Source organism: Melanotaenia boesemani, chromosome 3, assembly GCF_017639745.1.
Source record: "Melanotaenia boesemani isolate fMelBoe1 chromosome 3, fMelBoe1.pri, whole genome shotgun sequence".
In the NCBI taxonomy this organism is placed as follows: domain Eukaryota; kingdom Metazoa; phylum Chordata; class Actinopteri; order Atheriniformes; family Melanotaeniidae; genus Melanotaenia; species Melanotaenia boesemani.
In genome coordinates this window covers 40975160-40989776 of record NC_055684.1, presented here as the reverse complement: position 1 = coordinate 40989776, position 14617 = coordinate 40975160, and the positions used below count along the sequence as shown (strand labels likewise).

At 42.3% G+C, this 14617-nt stretch overlaps 1 protein-coding gene across 2 annotated transcripts in view; it reads left to right on the top strand.

Annotated features, from left to right (window-relative positions):
• Positions 1 to 14617, top strand: part of pdzrn3b (PDZ domain containing RING finger 3b) — a 170071-nt gene that overhangs the window by 8464 nt on the left and 146990 nt on the right. For both annotated transcript variants that reach the window (XM_041980559.1, XM_041980558.1), the window contains exons 2-3: positions 3639 to 3725; positions 5688 to 5795. In XM_041980559.1, the coding sequence (XP_041836493.1) occupies positions 3639 to 3725; positions 5688 to 5795 (195 nt within the window). The remainder of the gene's footprint in view (positions 1 to 3638; positions 3726 to 5687; positions 5796 to 14617) is intronic.

The following is a 14617-nucleotide window of genomic DNA, read 5'->3' as shown; positions in this document are numbered from 1 at the left end:
ATCCTCTTTTTTGCAAGAATGTGGTTCTTGAGATATAACAAGTTTTCTATATTAGATATTTATCAAAAATAATAAGTTGTCTTTTTCCAAAGGTCTGGTAACATTTGCGTCTCTGCAGGAGTTTTATTTTGTTGGCTGAGGGAAAAATGGCTCTTTGGATTGGAAAGGCTGCAGACTCCTGCATTTGTGCATGATGCCTGCCGGAACCATCAACTTGTGCCATGTGCACCTTCTGCTAAGAAAACAAAGATTTCAAGTTTAAAGACCTTTCACAGCAGACATTATAGCTTGTTGAAACAAGACACATACAGGTGTTATCCATGAGAATGACAGCCTACCTGACTACCTGGTTAGTTGAAAGACTTTCCCTGTCATGAACTACTTTTCCATCTGATCTAACAGGTTAACGTTGTTAACTAAATTTGCTACACCAGTGTTTTCCTGCTGCATCATGTCGAAATTCTGTATTTTCTGCTATAATAAGCCATTTGATTAAATCCTTTTAAGAAATTGTTTAAAAGAACAATTGTGATAGTAACTTATGTATTTAGTTTATTTAAATCAAGGTTGAAGACCCACCTGTTCTCTGCTGCATTTCTCTAGTTTTTATTCAGAAGTCCAGATCTGCATTTGGTCCTTTTTATGCTGAAATCTTAACTTTATTTCTTTATCTGAGCATTTTCTTGTTGTTTTTATGTAATCAATTTTTATCTTTTTTAATCTTTGTTTTTCTAATGCACTTGTACTTTTTTCTTCTTCGCCTGCACCTAGCTGTAATGTTTTTATGTTTTATGTAAAGCACTTTGAATTGTCTTGTACATGAAATGTTCTATACAAATACATTTGCCTTGTCTTGTGACAAAGGGATGTTTCCTGAGATCGTTCAAGTATGAACCTTGTTCACTTTAATAGCCTGGACTTGCCTAGATCCACACAACCAAAGTCCAGTTAACTCCATAGCTGAGATTGAGTTAGCTTGTCTTTGTTGAGCAACTTCTCCATGTCCAGGTGTGCCGAACGTTCCCTTCAATGTGCCTAATGTAGCTTTTTTTTTTTTTTTTTTTTTTTTTTCTCTCTTCCGGCTCTCGACGAAGGCAGATGCTTATTTCTTCTCTCTCCCTCCTCCCCACTCTGCCCTGCTACTTGTCCTGTCATCTCTGAGTCTCTCTCTGCATTTCTTCTGAAACCAAAATCTATAACAATGGATTTGATCAGCTGGTTCCTAAATGCAATCGACCAAATTTATTCGAACCGGAAAACAGGCGTAGGGGAGCCTGCTTGTCCTGGCGGGACGTTTTCGGCTGGATATGTGATGGATTCCTGGGGAGCGTGGAAAGTCATGTGTCTGTCGATCTTGTCTGTCGAGGACGCTGAAGATATCTATACATTCGGATTCATGATAACTGGGTTTCTGCTGTTTGGAGCGGGCGGTTTCCTGGCATATCGCAAAATTCGGACACTGTCGGCGGTCACTGGCAAGCTGCCGGATTTCTGTGCAGATGTGTGTCGAGCTATGAACAATCAGACTTTGACGTTGCAGGAGCTAAATCGTAAACTGGAGGCCCAGGATGGCAAGCTGGTTGCGATTTCGGAGCTTGTACGTAAGGAGGACACCAACTTGGAGAAGTTGTCGGCTCGGCTGGATGGAAATGGAAATTGACCCAAAATTCGGATGATTGGAGTCGCCAGTGGGACCACTGAGAGACTCAAGGCAGACGAAACAGCTCTGGCCTGAAACTAAAACAAATGCTGTTATCAAATTCAGCTCCCTGTACTGGCCTTGGATGGCTGGTTACAAAGTTCTCCTGGAATGTCTTGTTGACGGATGCTCAGTCCCCCCACCCTCCCCTCACCCTCCTCATGGGCGATGGACTTTTTCCTGGATCAGCTCCCAAGGACGCCCCACTATCATCAGGTGGCAGAGACTGGAGATGGAGGACTGGGAGAAAGTTCAAATGCTCACTTACTTACTTACTGCGCACACACGAGCACCACACTCACATACACCACTACAGATACACCTCCCCCGATGATTCACTGCCTTGGTTGTTTCTCCCCCCCTCCCTCCACTCCCGGGCGGCGGGTCGGCTGGATTGCGCTCATGTCAGCTGCGTCCGCACTTGCTGTGATGGGAGACCCCTTTCCCACCCTGCCACATGTTTCTGATGTTGTGAATGTCTGAGTTATTTGCTTTTATGTACCGAGGAGGTTTTTTTTGTATCTCAACACTGGGCCCTTAGGCCCAGTGTGGTGATGCCTTTTTTTCTCCCAAGCCACATCTTATTCCCCCAATGTTATCTTTTCCTTCTATATCTATTCTAATACATAGGCGCGCTGCCTCAGCGGCTGCTGCCTCAGCGGCTGCTGCCTCAGTATGCCTGTTCCTGTTGTGTCTACATGTTGTTGCTGTCTAGTCTCGGACGGGTTGTACTGGAAACAATTTCGTTGTACCTGTCTTCTGCACTGTGTATAATGACAAATAAAAATCTTCTTCTTCTTCTTAAAACTTAAACCCTCGAAATGCCAAAGGAACTTGGAAGAAGAATGTTAATGAGGAAGTAGAGTTTGGAAGACAGCAGTAATTGTGGTGGTGGTGAAGGCAGCAGGGGTGGTGGTGGAGGCAGCAGGGGTGGTGGTGGAGGCAGCAATGGTGGTGGAGGTGGCAGCAGGGGTGGAGGTGGAGGCAGCAGTGGTGGTGGTGGAGGTGGGGGCAGGGGTGGCGGTGGAGGCAGCAATGGTGGTGGAGGTGGCAGCAGGGGTGGAGGTGGAGGCAGCAGTGGTGGTGGTGGTTTAAATATGTTGATGATGACTGGCTGTGTTTAAAGATGAGGATGGGTGGATGAGACAGGTTGAGACGTCTGGGTAGGGTTGAGGCAAGGATTTAATAAATTCTGTTTCTATTCTATTATACTCTACAGTCATTGATTTGAAGTTTTTCTCCAGAAGAACACCAGCAGAAACCTGCCAGGAGGGGCGTCATCATTAGGTGGTAGTCAGACTGCTGGGCATCCAGGGGTATCCAGGGCAGGGTTTTTTCCCTTCCCTTTCTATAATAGTTCTTTGTTTAAATACAAGATCACGATTTCATCAAACATCATCTTGGGCGTAAGTGCAGCAGCTTCTTCAGTACCTGATTGAGCCAAAGAGCTGGACAAATCTTTCTACCTCATTCTGAGTAGAAGAGTTAAGCTAAGTGTGGAAATGCTCCTTAAACAACTGAGTCTTTAGCTTGCTTTTAAAAGTGGATAAGGACTCTGCGGCTCGGACGGAGTTTGGTAGATGGTTCCACCACCGGGGAACAACAGAGGAGAAGAGTCTAGCTACTGATGTGGCGCCACCTTGTGGTGGGAGCACTAGGCGTCTTTCACTGGCAGAGCGTAACTGTGGAGAGGGAGTGTAGCTCTGGATTAAGGAGTGGAGGTAGACTGGAGCTGTTTGGGTTATTGTTTTGTAAGCCAGAAGCAGAGCTTTAAATCTGAAATTTTTCAGATTTCATAAAGTTGTTTTTTCGTGTTTCAGGTTTCAGGTTTGTTTCGAGGTTTTCCTGATCGCTTCTTCTCTCTTGAAGCACTCAGTTCATCATTCTGTTGCTCATCTGCAGTGAATAATTTTCATTTCTTTCTTCTGTTTGTTCGTAGGAAGACGAGACCCAAAGCGTGACAGCTGTCCTTCTTCGCGAGGGCGGGTCTCTGGGTTTTAACATCGTAGGGGGAAGGCCATGTGCGGTAGGTTGAAATTTCGGATGTTTCATCTCACCCGGTAATCAGCCACACCAGGAATGAGTAGAACATACTGGAAGCCTTCCCAGTGCTGCTTGACCCAGCGACATGTGGACAGATAGACCACACAATCAAGTTTAATTTTGTTTGTCCACTGGTCTGCTTTGGTGGATTTGGCTTTACAGATAAAAACAAAACAAACTATAATTTCTTTTATGAGACTTAAATCTGGGATTATGGTTTTCAGCAGTTGTTTGTAATTGAGTGGATTTTGGTGGTGACGTAAACACAGAGGAAACATCTGCTAACCCCGCATGAACCTTTCACAGCCACCATGTTTCCTGCCTCCAGGCTATGAGATGAAAAGCGTTAATGGTGCCAGACGTCTGCACTGTGATGCCAGCGGCTGTATGAAGATGTAGTTGTGCTCAGCAGGAGCTAAGAGTCGCCATGAACCCAGACGTAGCTCTGAATCGGGTCCCCAGCACAGCGAAGGGTGCACATAGCCCCTTCAGAATTTCAACATCCAGGCCCCTTTGTGGGCCAAGGTCAATGCTCTAGGGTCGGGCAAGCATTTAATGCTAAAGTCTATCCTGGAGTAGCACTGAAACTGCCAGTGGAGATTAAACTTTCACCAAATGTAGACATTTTTAAATCCAGGTTAAAAACATTTCTTTTCTCATGCTCCTATGCATGAAATCTGCACGGTAACCTTTTTAACTTATCTTGCTTTTAATCATTTTAATGTAATTTATTATTTTACTGTGATTATGTGTTGATGCCTTTTACTATTCTAAATATCTGTAATGTCTTTGTTTTATTTAAAGCACTTTGAATTGTCCTGTACATGAAATGTGCTATACAAATAAACTGCCTTGCCTTGAAAGCAGGTTAAAGGGAACGTCACCCAAAATAGAAGAAGACATATTTTTCCACACAGCCAAACTGTTATTTAGATATGTTCTGTTTTTTTGCGAAGATTTTAAGATGGAACATGTTGGCAGTAAAATATCTCATTCACTGCATTGAACTTTAATATCTTTCTTTGTTTTACAACAACACAAACTAGATTTAACTGGTCACGCTTATAGGTTTTTGTAACTCTGAGTACAAAAAAAAATCCTTCTTTGGGGATTGATTTAGCTGTTCAGACTTAAACTAAAACCTTTTGTTATTCTGCTTTTTAAGAAACAAAAAGCATGAGATCTAAACAATTTGACAAGTTAGACAATATTTACTGTTAATCACATACTTGCCTTTATGTTAACTGGAATTTTTAAAGTTGGAGTGTCTTTAAGATGCTGGAGCAACAATTTTTTGCTCCAAAGTTGAAACGTAAAGTTGCTCCAGTTCATGTTGGGTTTAAACTAAACATTCCTCTCTGCCCATCAATCAGTGAAATATTTAGACATTCCTTTCCTCAGTTTCATTCATTAATCGTATTAAATGGTTCAAATATAACTTACTTTTGCCACATTTATTATTCTGGGATGCAAATCGACATCACCCCCCCTTTTGAAGAGAGGAGCAAAACAACAATAGAGACTCATTGAGCTAAACAAGTGCACCCATATAATAGAAGCTAATTTATAACAGAAGCTGCTTTGATTACACTCAACGTGGATAAATAACCTTAATTTCCAGACCTAAAAAGTAGATGGCCCCAAAAGTTGATGGGATTGATTTTTTAGGTTTGTTATGAAACCCTCATAGTTAAAATCTGCAATGTGAGACGGCCATTCACGTTAACAGATGTTAAACATTTGCCTCAGTCATGATATTCCTTCTTGCAAATTAAAAGATGAAAACCTGTGTGAGCATGCTAAAAAAAATAAAAGGCTGTTGAGCAGATTATAAAGATTAATAAAAGTAATAATAAGATTAAAGATTTATTAAAAGTACTGTTATAAGAATATGAACATTGGGGTCTCATTGTTCCGGAGAGAGTAACAGCAGTCATTTCCACAGGACGACAATGACAGCGCTTCAAACGAAGGGATCTTTGTATCCAAGATTGTTGAGAAAGGTCCATCAGACAAGGAGGGGGGCCTTCAGATCCACGACAGAATAATAGAGGTATGTGACCAACACTGCAGTGTGGAAGTTGATGTATTCGTGAATGTGTCTGTGGCTTCTTAAGGTCCAAGTAAAACCACAAAATGTGACAGAAAATGATGATTTGCATTTTAGACTTTTATTTCAGTTCCATACACAGACCTGCAGATGGCTTATGTTTCAACAGTCAGGATAAGGCCCTGCTAACTGGGACGTCAAGATAAACCTGAGGGGGGACTGTCTTTAGTTTTCTGGAAGAGAGTCCTCTGTTTGCTTTCTAAATGCCAAATCCCTTATGACAAAGCTGCCATGAAGCATCCTCCTCTGGCCTGTAAACAGAATCTCTTGTGGAAAGGGTAACTCACCCTGAGGTCAACTTTTCAACACAACATCACAAACGTTCCTTATATAGAAAAACCAGAATCCTACACAGTGCCTGTATTAAAACGAGAGGTTTATGCGGATTTCAAATGTGTAGTGCCGTATGCCACAAGATGACAAATATGGTTTGTCGCAGGCTTTATTGTCCAACCTCAGTGAAATTGCCCCAGAGCTTTTTAACAGCACATCGCTCACAGAGATGTTTGTGGAAAGTGTTTACAAGAAGAGAGGACTTCAACATCTGGACTGTGTTGATCACTCGATTCTTTCGTTTATACAGTCAAGTACTAACAAGATACAGAGAAAAACAAGCCGCAGTCCTCGGGCACAAGCCTGAGACCATGTTTCTAAGTACTTTAGCTGTAAATACAGAAACCCCAGAGTATGTGGTATAACACAGTAAGGTGGTTCAGATCTGCAGCAGGCCACTGGCTGATGCTAGCTAATGAGGGATTAGCTCGTATTGTGATAAAGAATGATAGGTGTGTATGTATTTTTGTATTATGATTTAGTGTATGTTTTTATGACTGTGTGTGTGACAAGGTTAAGGTTGGTAATAGGTGTTAATGGCCCAGATGTTGCTGTATTTGGTTACTTAAGAAGGTATCATATGTAGGTTTTAATCCTGAGAAAGCCATCCCTCCTTTTTCTTGACTTAAGAGAAAGAGAGAACAAATTTTGTTGTAAAATGATGCTGCACTTGTTTGTCTTGTTTTGCCATCTATTGTTAGTGAAGTCAAGAAATCTCTCCAATGGGACGAGAACTCCAGCGTAGAGGATGTGAAGAGCCTAAGGAGGTGGCAAAGCTCCATATTTAATGTCCTTTGCTTTTCAGTGGGTGAGGGAATATTAGACAAAACCCAATGAAATAAATCAATTCTTCATTGAAATGGAAAGGTATAGATGGCTCAGAGTTGATTTTCTATGTTGGTTGCTTTCATTGGTGTAGGAAACCTGATAGTGAAGATGGTTTCTATTTCACCTTCTTTTTCTTTGTTGATTGATACGAGCAAATAGTTTCGTGTCATGGTTTTTCAGCCCATAGAAAGAAATGCAGCATCATGACACAATTTACACTTGTATGTGTTGCATCTTTAACCTGAGGTGATTGGGTCTTTGAACTCTGTGGTTTACAGAAGTGAATCAAAGGAAATGAATCCCAAGTGCCTAAAGGGAGTTTCGTGTTCATGTTTTCAGCTTGTAGGCCTGCAACTGTGTCCTCCTTAACATCCTGTGTGGGACATTGTACATCAGAAATGCAGAAGCTTTCAAATCTGATTTATCATCACGCCTCTCAGGAAGTATGTTTTCTCAGACAGTTGAACAACATCACTTACAGCTACAGTTTCTAATTTGATCACATTTTAATATCACAATTACAAATGCATATGTAAAAGCAGTTATGTTTTTATAACTTTCCCTTACTGTATGATTGAGTGTCTTCCATTTAATCAGAATCAGAATACTTTATTGATCCCGGAGGAAACTGTGTGCACACAGTCGCTCCATACATACCAAATAAAGAAAGTATAAGATAAAGATAAAAATCTCAATAAGAAAAATGACAGATTAGTTAGGATATACATAAACAGATCTAGGATCAGTCCTGCAGTGAGTACTATGTACAGTATCATCAGTGTGATAGTAAAAAGTAAATGTAGAGGAGAGTGTAAATGTATAACAGTGGATGTTATATGGAGGAGGTGTACAGTGTGATGGCTGCAGGTAGGAATGACTTCCTGTGTGGTTGAGTGGAGCATTGAGGTGGTATCCGTCTTTCTCTGAACGTCCTCCTGTGGCTGATCAGCAGGTTGTGAAGCAGGTGGGAGGTATCGTTCAGTATTGTCTTTATTATGGACAACGTTCTCCTCTCCACCACGTCAGAGAGTCCAGCTCCATCCCACCACGTTACTGGTTTGTTTGTGTCTGCAACCCTCAGCCTGCTGCAGCATGCAGCAGCATAGAGGATAGCACTGGCCACCACACACTCATAAAACATCCTGAGCAGCGTTTGGCAGATATTAAACCACCTTAGCCGCCTCAACAAATAGAGACGCTCTGCCCTTCTTGTAAAGTGCAGCGGTGTTCTTAACCCAGTCCAGTTTACTGTCAACATGCACTCCAAGGTATCTGTAACCCTTCACCACTTCCTCATTCACACCTGGACTGAAACAGGTGTCGCTGGTGTTCTGGATCCTAAAATCCACCATCAGTTCCTGAGTCTTTGTCACATTAAGCTGCAGATGGTTCTGCTATCACCATGTGGCAAAGGAGTCCACATCAGCTGGATATTCCACCTCATCTCCTCCCTGAATCATCCAGCTACGCAGAGTCATCAGAACCTTCTGAAGGCAGCAGGTCTCTGCAGGAGCTGCAGCCAGATGTGTGCAGGGGGAACAGAAAGGGGGAGAGGACGGTCCCTTGTGGTGTTCCAGTGTTGCTGACCACCGTGTCCGACACACAGCGCTGCAGGCGCACATACTGTGGTCCTCCGGTCAGGTAGTCCACAATCCAGGACACCAGAGAATCCTCCACCTGCATCGCTGTCAGCTTCTCACCAGGAGGGTCGGCCTGATGGTGCTGAATGCACTGGACAAGTCAAAAAACACGACCCTCACAGTGCTCACCGGCTGGTCCAGGTGGGCGTAGACATGGTTGATAAGGTAGACGACAGCGTCTTCAACTCCGAGACGATGCTGGTATGTGAAATCAAGGGGGTCCATATGTGGTCTAACCATGGGTCGAAGCTGATCCAGTATGAGTCTCTCAAGGGTCTTCATGACATGTGAAGTCATTGCCACGGGTCTGTAGTCCTGGGACTACTGGGACGTGGGGTCTTTGGTACAGGAAGGAGGCATGACGTCTTCCACCACACTGGGACCCTCTGTAGACTCAGACTCATCATGAAGATGTAGTGTAAGACTCCACAGAGCTGGAGGCACTAGCTTTAAGGACACGGGGACTCACCCCATCCGGTCCTGCTGTTTAAGTCGCATTTACACCAGTCTTTTTTATTTTTATTCTAATCCAGTTGCAGGGAAAGTCTTGTTTGGTTGGGGTATTGCAAATTCACAAACAAATTCTGACTGGACTCAAAAAAGCGGATTTGGTCCACCTACAAAAGCAGGTTTCAGTCCTTTTCAAGTGGACAAAATATAGGAAGCGGACTACAAAGCAAAGTGGGTTCAGTGCATGTCATTGTGGGTAAATACAACCAAAATATAACTGCATGTTGGACGATAGGCAACTCTGGACAGGAGAAATGTCTTGCGGTCAGACATGACATCTGATCAACCCAAGACCGCTTGGATCTGATGCAACAACCAAAGTTATTCTGCATTAATCAATAGATTAACTAGTTTTCTTCTTCATTGGTTGTCTTCTCTTTCAGTAATTCTTGGTGCAGTGGCATCTCTGGCAGAGAGTGGAACATGTACTTTAAAAGGTGTAATTCATTTGAGAAATGCAATGTGAATACAATTTCATCAACAATCGTACCATGTATAATGGACTATCCTGGTGACAATGCACTCTTAGTAGAGAATTGTCCCAAATGTCCTCTTCTCTTTCCAGTTCCTCCCCTAACTCATCAACGCAGTCCGCTCTGATCTTTGCAAGGTTATTGTTTTTAAGGCTGCATTTACACCAGGATAGTCCACTAGACTCGGTACGATTGGTGACTCGGTTCAGCTGGGGGCCAGGATAGTCCACTAGACTCGGTACGATTGGTGACTCGGTTCTGCTGGGTGCCCGGGTAGTCTACTACTCCGGTACGATTGTTGGTTATGTCCATATTCATAATGTAGGCTGTGATTATAGTTACACGGCTATCACGCATGCAGTTCTTAAATGTTCTAGAAGTCTTCTGGAGTATCTGAGAATGCAAATGTCTGCAGAACTTGGTCCAAACTTTATTTGGAATTTTTTACCTTAACCCTGGAGGATCAGCGGGTGAGACGATGTGAGAACTCTGAGGCAAATGTTCCAGGGTATTTGCTGTGCTTCCATGTAAGACTTATCACTTTGTTCTCTTTTCTGCTGATTTGATATCAGCACAAAGACATCTAGGAACCTCCAATAGTGTTCCTGAAAATACACTGACTTCCATACCACATCCTGCCTTCCTAACCCTCCACACAGACACTTTAAACTCGTCTGAAAATCCATTTTTATTCTTTGGCTTTCAGCCTCAGCAAGCTTTTTATTTTAATCACATTTGTTTTAATTTAGTTGTTTATTTCTTTATCCAGTGAACACTAGAAAGTCTAAAGCTTGTTAAATACTAAAAAATCACAAATAACTATAATAAAAATAGACAAAATTAATAAAAATAAATTATATATAAAAAAATAACATAATTAAAAAATAAATAAATTAATTAATAAAATAAGGTTTGCTAAATAATCTGTTAGAAGGCAGAACTTTCTTCTTGTTCTCGAGGGTGTGAGCAGAAGAAAAGTTTGTTTTGGCTCGATTAATTCGGTGCCGTGCGTATGCAGCATCGTGCACACAGCGGCGTTGTGCACACGGCAGCATCATGCACATGGCAGTGTCCATATTTTTTAATCCTGCGTGTCAGAAACATATTCGTACTTTCTCATCACCTCGATCAGCTGTTCATTAAAACTCTCTATTCAACTCCATTCAACAGCAGAAATGTGGAAGTGGCAGGTAACTTTCTACTTCATGATTTTCCCTGTTAACCACGCCCACCTCAAATGTCCGACCAATCACACAATACTTCCCTGTACCTGACGAGAAGAAAGTTCTGCTCGGCTGATGTGTCGAGAACAAGCTGCAAGAACTCCTAAACCAGGAAATGAAGGTGTAAGTTTGCTGTCATGACCTTGAGAACAAGAAGAAAGTTCTGGCTTCTCCCGGAGGACATAACAGGCTCAAGCCTTAGTTTGCTGTTAAGTTTTCAGGCTGTAATGGTTGTAAAACAGAGCTGCTGAAGGCTAGTTACCCTCTGGAAAACCAAAACACTGCCCAACAAGGTTAAAAGACTCCACCAAGCTCTGTTTGGTGGTAATTCTCAACATACAGCAAACTGTAACAAACCTTACATTTCCTGTTGCTTATAGTCAGTTGAACTAGAAATATTGATTTAATATAGTTTAAAACAGAATAATAATGATATTTAAAGTTTCCTTTTTGGCTGCATCTCGTCCTTTTTCAGTCAAAGTGGAAAGGAACATTTGTCCTTCTCTAACATATGAAATTGGCTTTACTAGCCTAGAAAGACAGTAATTTTGACACCCATCCACAAGGCATTGCACGACCCTGCTATGGGGATCAAGCGCTACATAAACAGACAATCGCATTACATGGAGCCGAGAAATGTTCATTTACTTAAGGAGCAAAAAAGCACAGAGCTGTTTTCCCTTCCTGTAGTTCAGGTGTTAGTTCCAGTAAGTCTATTTGGATGTAACATGTACTTGATGATAAATGGCTCATCTTTCTATAACAGGCTCTTAGCAGAAGAGTGTGAGAGTAGATGGCTGTGTTCTATCTGAGCTACATACTGCTATGAATCAGCTCATGAATACCTCCTTGTTCAGACAGACATTTTTTTGTGCGTTCACGTTCCCCTCCACATGCTTAAATCGGAACACTGGTCAGGATCTGCCTGTGTTTGCTTGGGGCTTTAATACATTCGTTCTAACTCAGTCTCACGGGGGATAACTCCACTAAGGGCTCTGCTATGTAAACCTGCTTTATTTTCTCATCATGTGTTCAAATACCAGATTAATTGGTTACCCAGACTGAAGGTGCACTGATGGCTCCACTCATGAATACTCCATCCAGCCTTATAATGCAACCTAACCGCTGGTGTCCTGTCCTGAGCTGTGTGTAACTTAGGGCTGTTTTATGATGCCAGTTTGGAAAGTATCCTGATGATGTCTGTCACCTGAAGAAACCAGAAGATTCACTAGTTGGACTTATTAACATAAAATGATATGGTATCGTGTAAAGAACAAACATATTTTCATAGAGGTAGGTACTACAACCCAAAACAGAAAAAGTTTGCAAACAGGTCACAATTAAGGCCCTGAGACATTTAAATACTCATCTGGTAAAAGTGAACAAAAATCATTTTGTACAATGGGCTGGTTTTAAATCTCAGAATGTTGGAGGTAGAAATCTGAATAAAAGTTTTAGTGCAAAATGTACATGTTCATCTTTCTACTGTTTCTGAGCTGGTGCATGTCAGTTCTTTTTAACATAACCTGGCAAATAAGAGCCAGACTGGAATAAATAGAGCAGAATGTAAACAAATGTGCTTTGTTTTAGCTAGTGCAGATCATTTAGGGAACCCTTAAAGATTCTCTGCTAGAAAAACAAGTCTGTTCAAGCATCTGGCTTCTAAGCTGCCCTGCAGCAGGACACCATGCAGCCCTGCCACCAGGGCTGAAAGCATGCCGCCGGTGAGCTCCTGGAGACTCGGTGATCAAGCTGTGCTTTGGGAGTTTGAGCTCGTCCTGAGCTGCAGTGACAGCCTTGGTCTTTTTCCATCCTTTTGCCTTTAACAGTTCCCTCTATTGAACAAGTGTTGAACAAGTAGCTCTAATATTTTATTTATTAATTTATTATTTTTATCATAGTCCTTTTAAATATTATTGTTATGTGTGTGTTTGTGACTTCTTGTTTTTACTGCTGGCTGTAAAACAAATTACCCTCACGGGATAATAAAGAGTCCTTGAACCTTGAGGATAAATAAGAAAAATGCAAACACAGATAATTATGTCAAACTAAGTAATAAGTGAGTAATATTGCATTACAGTTCCCCCACATCATTACACACCTAAATGACAGTTGACTAGTGTGCCTTAAAAATATGGGCTATATTTAATTATACATAATAATAGGGTGGGGAAAAACATGTCAGCCTGATATAATAAATATATGTTTTTTGTAAAATCAGTTTGGATATTTCTAAAGTTTAAAATGTTCATTTACTGACCAATAGCTGGATTCAGCCAGTGACCAAAATGACGGAGGCGAGTCCATCGCTGGGTGCTGCAGCGTTAGCCGTGGTGTCTGTTCTTATGCACGCTTGACTTAAGTGAAGCTCCAGGATGCAAGGGCATCATCCGGCCCTTGGCTGATTGTTTTGGCAGCATGGTTGTCTGGAAAGTCCGCTGTTTGCAGAAGTGCCCACTCCTCGTCTGCATAACGGATTGTGAGGCTCATGCATGACTCCGAGGTTCGGCTGGACCAAAGGTCGTTGGTAGTAGCAAAATGTTTAACATCCCTCAGCACATTTTCAAGCTTCCCACAACTCATAAAGCAGAGCAGCTTGAGGAAAAACTTCTGCCTGGGAGCTTGTACCTGCAGTCCAGCACTTGAATTCATTTACTGAACCCATCTTTCCCCACGGTGCTCGTGGGCATCACGTTTGGCCAGAAAGTTTGACACTGAGTTTGACAGCTTCTCATATGGCGTTATGCCGGAGAAAGAGGACACTGTTGATGACTGTTGTTCCGCTAACAGCAGCAGAAATGCTGGGGCATTGAGCAACACTTGCTGGACTTACTGTGGGTTTTGTCCTGATTTTCATGCCCTCAGTGTAGTTGCTGGGATTTGTCAACGATTTGGAAAACATAATTTCTGTTGCAAATTAGCAGAATTTCCCACTTTAACTTGTTACTAATAAGTTGTCACAGCACATGGTTTATATAAGAGGACATGTTCCCAGGCGTTATTTCTGGTGTAGAAGGCCACAGGGAACAGACACGGTTATTATTTCCTTAAGGGGAATCACATGTTGTTTGGTATTTTGAGGTAAGAAACAGACCTTTGTCAGGACCTTTATTGGATTTTGGCCCCTGAGCATGCAATGTGTGAAAAAGCCAAATCTAGCAGTGCTCTGTTGCTCCTTACTGGCCCTAGACAGGATGAATCCACCCTGGGCTAAGTGGGCCAATCCTAGCAGTGAGCCACATTCCTGTGCCTCGTGGTCCAGCTGAGGAAGGAGCAGGACATTAAATCAAATCTAACTTTAAAGAGTCCATAATCAGCTTCTGGTGGTAGCCACTGCCCTATCCAGAGCAGCTTTTAAGAAATGAGGACAAGCACATCTTTGTTTTCCACTGCTCCAAATGTTGAGAGGAATTTTTAAGATGTGGAGTCGTCTAAGTGTGGAGATGGTGTGAGGTGAGCCCCAGCCAGAAAGCTGCTTTTGTTTGTTTTCCACTCTGTTTTAACAGCTCGTGTCCTCCACGGCGGGCCGTTGCGTGATGATATTTTGGGGAGACATACAGTCTGGGCACTGTAAACGTCTTTGCTCTGCTCCAGCACAGTCGCAGTTGGCTTCTTGCTCATTGGAGCTATTGGCTCAATTTATGGCTCCGGCAAGTTTTAAAACAGGCAAAAAATAGACAGCTATAATTAAGACCAGTTTTCCCGCCAATCAATCACTGACCAGTGGACAACATTCGGCTCCGGTTGCTCTGCCGGCT